The 10,488-nt window shown below is 51.6% G+C and overlaps 1 protein-coding gene across 1 annotated transcript; it reads left to right on the top strand.

The window, feature by feature from the left end:
- The first annotated feature begins 464 nt into the window (after positions 1 to 464).
- Positions 465 to 8,996, top strand: TRIB1 (tribbles pseudokinase 1). The gene is made up of 3 exons (XM_031439618.2): positions 465 to 1,754; positions 3,834 to 4,126; positions 6,578 to 8,996. The coding sequence occupies exons 1-3, from the start codon at positions 1,395 to 1,397 to the stop codon at positions 7,041 to 7,043; spliced, it is 1,119 nt and encodes a 372-aa protein (XP_031295478.1). The 5' UTR covers positions 465 to 1,394; the 3' UTR covers positions 7,044 to 8,996.
- Positions 8,997 to 10,488: the final 1,492 nt, after the last annotated feature.

Here is a 10,488-nt window from a genome sequence, read left to right as displayed (position 1 = left end):
AGGTTCTATTTGTGGAAGCGAACAGACGCTGGGGATTAGAACTGGGAGGGGGCAGGAAAAGGAAAAAAAAAGCCACATCCACTACCACGCATAGGTCTTCCCCGGAACTACCGCGTGGGGGTGAATGAGTGATTCTGGAATTCATCACCTTCTTTCTCCTCCCTTCCTCCGGCTACCACCGGGCCTCCGCGACGCCGACGGCTCCAACCGGAGGTCCCAAGGCGCTGGGCGGTGGGGGGAATCCCCCGGGCAAAAGGCGTCACCGCTCGCCTGCAGCGAGCGGCGGGTGCAGAGAGCTGCGGTGCGCGCGCCCGCAGTCCATTGTGCTCGGTGTGAATGGGGAGCGCGCACCAATCAGCGGTCGCTTCGCCCCCCTCGGGCCCTCCCCTCCCGCCCACTTCCCCGGGACCCTGACGTCACGGGAACTTTTCCTCCGCCCCCTCCTCCGGCTCCTCGCGCAGAGCCCGCGGCCTGCCGGAGGGCGCGCGCCGCCTCCTGCCTTGCCTAGCCTGGGGGGCGTGTGCGCGCGCCCCAGCCCTCTCGGGACACACCACCTGCTCCAGAGCGCGCGCGGCCGGGAGCATCCCCGGCCCTAGGGCCACCCCTTCGCCCCCGCTGGCCCAGCTCTACCTTCCCTCCCCCCGGCCTCCCCCCTCCGCTCCGGTGACTGCTCGCCTGGCGGCAGGGCCTGAGTCGTCGCAGCCACCTCATTGCACAACCCGGCTTCCCAACTGTTTACACAGCCCGGCCTGTGAGTGTGTGTGTGTATACAGCGTGAGTCACCGGGAGGCGGAGGAGGTGGAGGAAAAGGAGAAGGAGGAGTGCACTGGCCGGGATCGGTGCGGCGCACACACTCACTCACTCACACTCAGTCACTCTCTCTGAGCGCGTCTCGCTCGCGCACACTCACGCCGGGAGCCCAGGAGCGCGCAGGATCCCGAGCGCCACGGAAAAGTTGCTGCGGCTTTCGCTCCGAGACTTATTGTTTTGGGAAGTGCATTTGCTCTGTGGCTCCAGCGAGCCTGCGGAATCCTGTGCTTGTGGCTCGGGACCTCGGGAACGCCGGCCGCAGCCGTCTCTGCCTCCTGGACTGTCGGCGGCCTCGACAACAATAGCAGCGGCCGCCCTCTGTGAGGCGTCCCGAGCCTGTACCCGCTAGGGTCCCGGGACCCGAGCGGAGCCTCCGTCCCCCGGACGCAGGCCAGCGTGGTCCCCGCGTGCACCGCGAGCGCCCGGGAGCGGCTCTAGCTTTGCCCCCGTGGGGGCCGAACCAAGCTCCGTCTGCAAACTCCATCCCGCGGGCTGGAATAAGTCGCGGCGCCGGCGCCGACCCCGTCGCGCCTTCCCGCGGATCCGAGGACTTACAAAGCCAGGGCCGTCTGGCCCGGGACGGGATGCGGGTCGGTCCGGTGCGCTCTGCCATGAGCGGCGTCTCGCAGCCCCGCGCCCCGGCCTTCCTGCTCCCCGCCGGCCGCGGCGCCCCTGCCAAACGCCTGCTGGACGCGGACGACGCGGCGGCCGTGGCGGCCAAGTGCCCACGTCTCTCCGAGTGCTCGAGCCCCCCAGACTACCTCAGCCCCCCTGGCTCTCCCTGCAGTCCGCAGCCTCCGCCCGCCGCGCGGGGGACAGGCGGCGGCTCCGGGAGCGCGCCAGGGCCCAGCCGCATCGCCGACTACCTGCTGCTGCCTCTAGCCGAGCGCGAGCATGTGTCCCGGGCGCTGTGCATCCATACGGGCCGCGAGCTGCGCTGCAAGGTAGGCACCTGGGAGCTGGGACCCGGCGGGGGTCGCAGGGTGGGGGGACACGGTGGCAGGCAAAGGCGTTTGGGATCTCGCCCGCCGGTGCCCAGGAGACGAAGGTGCCACCAGCGCTTGGGCTTGGGGCAAGGTGAATAAGTGGGTTGGAGCCCGATGAGGCAGCTTTTGACCAGGATCACCCTGCTGGGGATTGAAGGCTTTCGGATGGAGTGGTTAATGGGGTTAATAATGGGGGCTCAGCGGTCAAGAGGAAGTGCGGTTTTCTATTGCTTTATATCTACAGTATTTCCTTAGCGCCCAGATTAGCGCGTGGCGTTCCATATAAGTTGTGGAATTGAAATGGATTCCAGGGCCATGCCATTCCCCTTTTCTCATTCTCCTCGCTCCCCCCGCCCGTTGTTCTGGAAGGACGCCCTGCAGTGGGTGCCTCCTTGGAGCTTGGAGCAGCTGGCAGCTCTCTTGCGGAGGCTGCGAGGCACCCGGGCTCAGCCGTGGGTGGTAAGAGGGCAAGAAGTCCGTTGTCGGGCTCGGGTTTTGGGGATTCCCGCTGGAACTCGCTCTGGGACGGGAACCCTGTCCTCAGAGAACAGTCTGAGGGGGTCTTCCAGCATGGGGCGGGGTGGGGTGGGGATTTGTCCGGTGTAGAAATGTTGGAAAGCCCTCCCCGGCTAGGAACCTTCACTTCCATTCATGTCTTGATTTTCAGGCCAGTGATTTTCTTTTGAACATAAGGGATTCCATCCAGGAGGAGATACAACTCCTGGAAACAGAATCCTCCGTGCGCTCTTCCAGCGCCCATAGACGCAGAACATTCTCACAGTCCATCCGCCCTTTGCGAACTGGACACCCCTGCCTCTGACATTCCTGAGAACCCTCTGGGCTGCTCTTTTTCACCCGAAAGATAGGGTCACCTCTCAGTTAAAGTCGCTCTCGGGTTTTCCGCGACTCACCTGACGCCCCCCCCCCCCCCAACCCCGGCCAACCTCCCCGTCCCTGGGCTCGTTGCTGCCACCTACTGTCCTACCTGAATGAAATTTCAAATGCAAGTTCAAGCCCCGTTTAAAGGGAGGGGGGAAAATCTTTTCTTCTGGGTCGCTGGTGCCAAAAGCTGTTTTGGGAAGAGAATGAGTGTGGGCTAGGGTGGGAAGAGGGGGGCTGCAGAGAAGTTTTTCCGAGCTGGTGCCAGGGCAGCCAGTCCTCTTCAGAGGTGGGGTGGGTCTGGCCATTGTGCAACCCCTTCCAGTTCCTCTGAGCAGATAATAGCTGAATCCAGATGGTGACAGCCCGTGTGTCACCGTTTCCAGTTGAGTCTAGGATATGAGTAACCGGACTAAACAAAAGGCCCTTAAAGAGCCCAGCCAGCTTCTTAGAGGAGATGCTACTCAATTCCTGGATGAAGGTGGGGGTGGGAGTTAGCTGGGGGGGGGGAATAAATAAACAAATGATAAAACCCCGGAGAGGATCCCATATCCCTCCTGTGGGAATTTTAACTCAAGACTGCTCGTACCTGAGTCAGCCTAGGCAGGTTGCTTAGGGCTGTGTTCACAATTTCTCTTGCGGAGTCATCTGTTCCTTCTGACTAATGACAGAGCTGCATGTTCTCCAGTCCCTGCTTGCACTTGGAGGCTGCAGTCACCACATTCTGTGCTCTCTCTGATCTGCAGGGAGCCATGCATTTCCAGGGGCAGCTCCTGGAGATCCCAAGGGGACCTCTGTCAGCCACTGTGCACAGCATCACCTGCCAACAAGGAAGGCCCACAGAGGGTGGGGACTTAGGAGCTTAGCTCTCTGAAGCTGGTGGCCTCATGGAAGGCCAGACACAAAAGACTTCTTTCAAACCATCCATATGGTAGCTCTTCGGATATTTGCTTGCCCAGAGCCCTAGATGTTATTGGGTTGGGGTGTTAGGGGTAGCCGGGGTGCATAAGGTGGGGCTGCAGAGCTAAGCGGGGGAGTAAATGAATAGAAATTTACTTTCACCCAAAGCCCAAAGACTGAGAACTGCAGCCCAGCCCAGGATCTGGGAGGCAGCCTCTGCTTTTCTAGCCTCCTAAGTGGGTCACCTTCTCTCTGCAGGTGTTTCCCATTAAACACTACCAGGACAAAATCCGGCCTTACATCCAGCTGCCATCACACAGGAACATCACTGGCATCGTGGAAGTGATCCTTGGGGAAACCAAGGCCTATGTCTTCTTTGAGAAGGACTTTGGGGACATGCACTCCTATGTGCGCAGCCGGAAGAGGCTGCGGGAAGAGGAGGCCGCCCGCCTCTTCAAGCAGATCGTCTCCGCCGTTGCCCACTGCCACCAGTCGGCCATCGTGCTGGGGGACCTGAAGCTTAGGAAATTTGTCTTCTCCACGGAGGAGAGGTGAGGGCCCTCCACAGCTCCTACTATGCACTTTTGAAATCAAAACAAAGGTGCACATTGAGCAGTTAGGTGCAGTGTGTTGGTTTACAAGCAACACCAAGGGCTCAGTTGTCCCAGAGTTAGCAGTTAGAAGTTCTCTCCCGAGGAGCCAAAGCCAAGGTTGGTTATTCTGCACCCTTGTGGATGTGGCCTGGGGACACCTTGGTGTGTCTGGGGGATGTCACGTGATGACCGGATGTTCTTGCCACTTCCACCCTGGGATCAGGTTTATTCCCATTGTATTCAGAAAGGTCATTCCTGGGATACAAATGTCAGCTTGCCCTTCACAATATCGATTCCCAGAGGACGTCATCAAATCTTTGTACTGAGTGGGTTTTTTTTTTTTTTTTGTACCTAGTAAGTATCACAGAGCTAGTCAGACTGTTGTATTTGCACAGTTCCACCTGCTTCTTCATATCACACTCCTGTTCTATGTCAGGCTTGACCCCAATATTTTCTCCACATTCCCCAGTAACGTTTTAGACATCTTGTTTGGATCCATCTTCAGAAAACAGCCACGTTGAATGATAAATGGAGGTTGGCTAGAATTGGTTGCTAAGTATAGGTCATGGCTTACCTCAGAAAGAACAAGATAAGCTTGATAAGACAATAATGAGACATTAAGATTCAGAGTTGAGGTTTCAGGCAAGAGAATTTAGGAAGCTGCAGGAGATAAACCTTACCTGATTTTAAGAGGTGGGCCACATCCCTCGTGGAAAGATTAAAAGCCATACCCTTGTAGACATGCAGAGGTGGATGTGTGTTATTTTGTTAAAGCCATTCATGCAGAGCTCACCCCACCTGTGCCTTTTTTTACCCTTAACCCCAGATACTATGAAAAAGTTCAAGGCTGAGTTGCTATAAAGCATGGCTTTTCTTTGCATCTGACCTTGCAGTCATTATTGGAACATTACTGATTAGCAAAGAAAAGCAAAGTGTTGGCAATGAAGAAGTTTCCAATTCCTGGAACACGCTCTTTTGATAGGGTGATGTATTTTCTGAAACATGCCTTGCACACCTCCTCGCTTACTTTTGAAATCCGCATTGCACAGGCAAATGTCATGTGCATGGCATTTGGCAACCCGAGGGTTAAGCAATGGCAGGCTGACGCTATTCGTGTAACTAGCACAGGTGCAGGGTTTTAGTACTACAGGAGCCAATCAGCAGCGGACAGTGTGGGTTGAGTCATATTTTCCGTTTACAGAACCAATGGGTATTTTACATAACGACGGGAGGTCAGGCTGAGGACATACCGAAGTTAGCACATGTATACTACACTCCAGGGAACAGGAAGGCAGGAAGAAAAAAAAAAAAAAACAACTAGACCTTTGAGAGGAAAAGGAATTGACCCAGTAGCCAGTACCAAATGTTTGCGTTTAACTTCACAACAAGTGACTTACTGAAACAGGGCTATTTAAGAGAAACTAGGAGGATCACAAGTGGCCACCAGATTTTGGAGGTTCCCCACATGGCTCTGGGCTTTGGGGGATCCAAGAGAATTGAGTGGCTGGTTCTGAAAAAGGAGGCACCTGCAGCTTCATCAGAGAGGCTTGGCTAAAGATTTTTCGAACTTTAGATACTACCTGAACAGATAAACCCCAACCTGAGTAAATGTGCTCAGATGTTCATGTGCCATCCTAGGGCATGTGTGTGTGCATGCATGCATGTGGGCGTTTTAGGGCTCCTGTATATTTCAGATCCCTCGGCCGCTTCTCTTTGTCTTCTCTGTCCAGGCTAAGCATTCTTTGCAATTGAACATCCCTATAAATGTAATTAACATCCTTGTATGTTTCCCATCACAGTCATCGTGGCTTGGACTCAGGTGGACAGTTCGCTCTGTGTGTATATCTCAATATGAACAGGGGTGCTGACAACCTGTGCGTGAAAACAGTAACCTTGGGCTCCGTGTTCTGGCGTATTCTGTGATGCAAAGCGTGGGTCCAAGTAGCCCTGGCAGCCGGTGGCATGATAAGAGATAAGATCAGCTTGTTGGATGCGCAGGCTCTCCCTGAAGAAGTAGGATTAACTGCTCTTCCCTGATAACTTTTGGAGGAATGTCAGCATTCCCCTGAGACAGGCTCCCACTGCTGCAACGTGAACTTTGTCAATTGGGTAACCCCTGTTAGAATATCTCTTATAAGCTCTAGCATAATGAATAGTATTTGGGGCTTTGCATCACACCCTCCGCCCCAGGCGCTCTCTCAATACTTTGTGAACGTTTATTGCAGTTCATATTGGTTTGTGAAATCCTGAGTCCTCCTGGGTGGTTGCAAGGCACTGCTTACTGGATGAAGGGGTAACTGGCATTCCTTGGGCCTTTGCAATGAGTGCCTGTGGGCGCTGTTATCGGACGGGCCTTGTTTCTTATAGCAGCTGACCTGGAAGTCATGGCTTGTTTCCTCTCTCCTACAGAACCCAGCTCAGACTGGAAAGCCTAGAAGATACACACATAATTAAGGGAGAAGATGATGCTTTGTCAGACAAACACGGCTGCCCAGCCTACGTGAGCCCCGAGATTCTGAACACCACGGGGACCTACTCCGGGAAGGCAGCGGACGTTTGGAGCCTTGGAGTGATGCTCTACACCCTTTTGGTGGGACGCTACCCCTTCCATGACTCAGACCCCAGTGCCCTTTTCACCAAAATCCGACGTGGACAGTTCTGCATTCCTGAGCACATTTCCCCCAAAGCCAGGTGCCTCATCCGCAGCCTCCTGAGACGGGAGCCTTCTGAGAGACTCACTGCTCCGGAGGTCTTACTCCATCCCTGGTTTGAGTCCGTCTTGGAACCTGGGTACGTTGACTCAGAAATAGGAACCTCCGACCAGATTGTTCCAGAGTACCAGGAGGACAGTGACATCAGTTCCTTCTTCTGCTAATCCCCAAACCTCAGAAACCTCATAATTCTCACACATGGCATTTATTTCCACTTCTAAAGATGGACAGGCCTTTTGGCGTGGGGCCAACCAGACTTGTGATGGCGTAAAGACTGTAGCTGCTGAACTCAACATGGTGCCCCCCTCTTATATGTCCTGACAAGTGACTGGGGAGGTGAGCAGTGCACACTCTGACTGGCTGCCCTGCCAGAGCTGTTGCCCTCAAGGAAACTTCGCCGACCATCCCTTTGCCAGATTCGGGGGTTCCGCGTCTTTTAGAGGTGGCAACGAGGATGGACATCCTGCAGTATGTGATCAAGTGAAATGAACTAGAACATTCTGCAGGGAGAGGAAATGAATCGCACAATGGCGTTTTGGGCAATAACCATATTTTTAACAGGGTGACAAATCATTTGGGCCAATAAACCTGCTGTCTTCGAACTTGTCTTTGGTAGCCAGACTCTTGCTACCCCAGCTTCTCTGCTTGGAAAGTTTTTTTTCCTGGTTTGGTTTAATGCTCTCCCTTTCTTCGTATTTTTGGAGCAGACTGTTCCGGGGGCATAAGAATCTGCCTGAACCATGAACCCAGAATCTCTCCTCCATTTTCTGCCAAGACCCCATTTGCACTAATGCCTTCTTTCTGACCTTGAAACTCGCTCCCCTTATCACCTCCCACCACTTTAAAAGCACTTAGCAGCTAACCGTGGAAAAGTATCACAAAAGATTCAGACTCCTGGCTACTTCAGAACTCTGAGCTCAGACAGAGACTAGAGATTTTTAAAAAGAATTCGAACACTTGGAAACTGTTAGCTTTTTTGGTTCCCCTCAAATATGCTAGGATTTATCCTTTACTTTTTTCCCCAAGACCATCTCAGGGTGGAACATTTTGTCTAGGAGGAGAAAGATAAGGAGCCTCCCCACTCCCCTGCCCAAGAGCAAATGTTAAACATCTTTGTGCTTCAGAGAAAGTGAATTTTGGATAGTCTTAGACTAACTTCCAGAATTATACTTTAACACCCCCTCCCACCGTGGATATGGTCTGCAGTTTTACATGTTTCAGACACGCTGTGGTTTATGAAGACATCTGTACCACCGGTATCTGCAGTGAAATAGCAAGTCCAAATCTTTAAAATCAGAAGGGACTTTAAAAGTCATCCAGTCCAACTTCTTTCCTTTTTCTGCCACCTACTAATGCAGAGATTCCCCCCCCCCGCCCCCTTCAGCTTCTTTCACAGGTAGGACTCCAGCCTCTATTTGAATGCTTCCAGAGATGGGAACTCACTACCTATAAAAGATAGAGCTTAACAGAGAAACTGTAGCTTGCATTAAAAAATACGAGTACAGATGAAGTATCAGTAAACGTCTCAGACAGTCCTGAAACCAGGTGGTTAAACGGGTAAACCAAACATACTGTATTTTGAGAAATGGCACACACACACACACACAAAAAAAAAAAAAACAACAGGCAGTCACCTTTAAGGGCTACGCCTAGGCAAACTACTAACATGCATTGTGAGAATACCGTGTATACCTCACGCACCGTGTACTTTGTATATATATTGTACCTTTTATACATATGTCCGATATTTTTTGTTGTTTTGGCTCTGACACTTGTTTTGTTGTTTGTGTCTGTCTGAATAACCTGCGTGTCTAAGACCACGTGAAATGTGAATGATCATTGGCAATATTACCTTGACAGAATCATGGGACTCAGAGAAGAGGGAGGGCAGAGGCCTCTGCCGCACTAATGCTCTCGTGGTTGCTTGAACGTTGTATCTGTGATACATTAGCTGGCTGAGGACTCTGGGCTGGCTGGGGCTTCGAAACACTAGATCCTTTCTGTACATACGTGTGTGTGTATATATATGTGTGTGTATATATATATATATATATATATATGTGAGACAGCCGTTTCTGACTTGTAGAGAAATTTTAATAAATCTGGTTTCGTAAATAGTTGCAGTGACTTTCTTTGGAGTCCAATCCGCCTTGGCCTGGTGTAGTTTGATGCTGAGGATGCAAAGGTCTCTGGCCTCGGGGCCTGGAATCTCCAGGGGAAGATGCAGAAGTAAGCAGATGGTGGTTATTATATAGGACCTGTGACAGAGCCTAGCCCATGCACTTCCCAATGAAGTGGGCAAATTTATTTTGATGGGTGAAACCAATTTGGAGAAATGAGGTTGGTGAGGGCTGCGGGTTGAATTTAGAGTCGAGAAACATTTGGAGAGGAGCATACACAAGTAAGTCTTGAGTTGTAAGACTCCCTCTGGTATTTGGTCTTTTTTAGTTCAGGGATTCTTGAGAATTGGATGAAAGCTAGGGACACTTCTCAGGAAAATGTACATGTGTATCCAACAGAATTTTTTTTTATAATTTCAGAGGCCCACAGACAGCCCTGGAAGCATCCCAGGACTCCCTGTTGAAGCTAACCTCCCCCCTCACCTTCCCCATTAGACTTAATTAAAATGGCTAATTGAGGCCTTTCCTTTTTATTTTTTCCTGTAAGTGTAAAAATGGAAATGAAGGAAAACTAAAAGGGGCATTAGTTTGAATCACAAAGGCAGAGAAAGAAAAAGGATTTTAATCTGATTAGGTATATAGCTTCACTATCAGAATCTATTCTAAATGAAGTCATTTAGCATCCAGAGTGATAAAAAAAAACACTTTGCAACAAATACACAGAAAAATGCACATAAAAGTGCACAGCTCTGAATTTTCACAAACTGAACACACTGCCCTAATCTGCAGTCAGGTCAAGAAAACAAAACACTGCCAGGACCCCAGGGAAGCGCTTCCTGCCCCTTTCGGTCCCTGCCTGGCACGCCTTCCAAGGGCCAACACCATGGGACATGATTTTAACTCTGTTTTTGTGGCAGAAGTCAGAATGAGGATTAAATCATCCACCCTGAGCTTAACTGAAAAGAAGTTACAGATGACACAATTATCCTTCTCTAGTACTCAGGCTGAGATCACCCAGGAAAGAAGACCTATGACACCAAGTAAGAGCAGCTCAGGCCTTGTGACCCGAGAACTTCAGAAAAGAAATGGAAACGGCATGAAGCAACGTGGGGAACGTTCAAATACCTGGGCGGCTTAGAAACTAGGGAGCTGGGAGCTGATCTAGGGCCATTCCATGAATAAAACCCTTAAACCCCAGAGTTCCTGGGACCTCAGAACATACTTTGCAATTTCTCCCTGCTCCAATGAACCCGGGTGAGGCTCAGCATGATTACTTGGGCACACAGAAGGCGAACACTTTGGACTTCACCGAGCTTTTTAATCTAAGGATTTCAAAACACTTTGCAGGCAATTAAGGTTACAACACCTCTTTGTGCTGTTGTTACAAGAACCAAGTGGAGAGGAATATGGGTCAGGATTGGCTGGGATGACACGTGATGCCACAAATCCATAAATTTAATCTCTTTGAAGGTTGGAAGAAAGCTGGGGC

The sequence above is a fragment of the Camelus dromedarius genome, chromosome 20 (assembly GCF_036321535.1).
Source record: "Camelus dromedarius isolate mCamDro1 chromosome 20, mCamDro1.pat, whole genome shotgun sequence".
In the NCBI taxonomy this organism is placed as follows: Eukaryota; Metazoa; Chordata; class Mammalia; order Artiodactyla; family Camelidae; genus Camelus; species Camelus dromedarius.
Note: the sequence above shows the minus strand (reverse complement) of the source record. Positions and strands in the feature narration are given on the sequence as shown.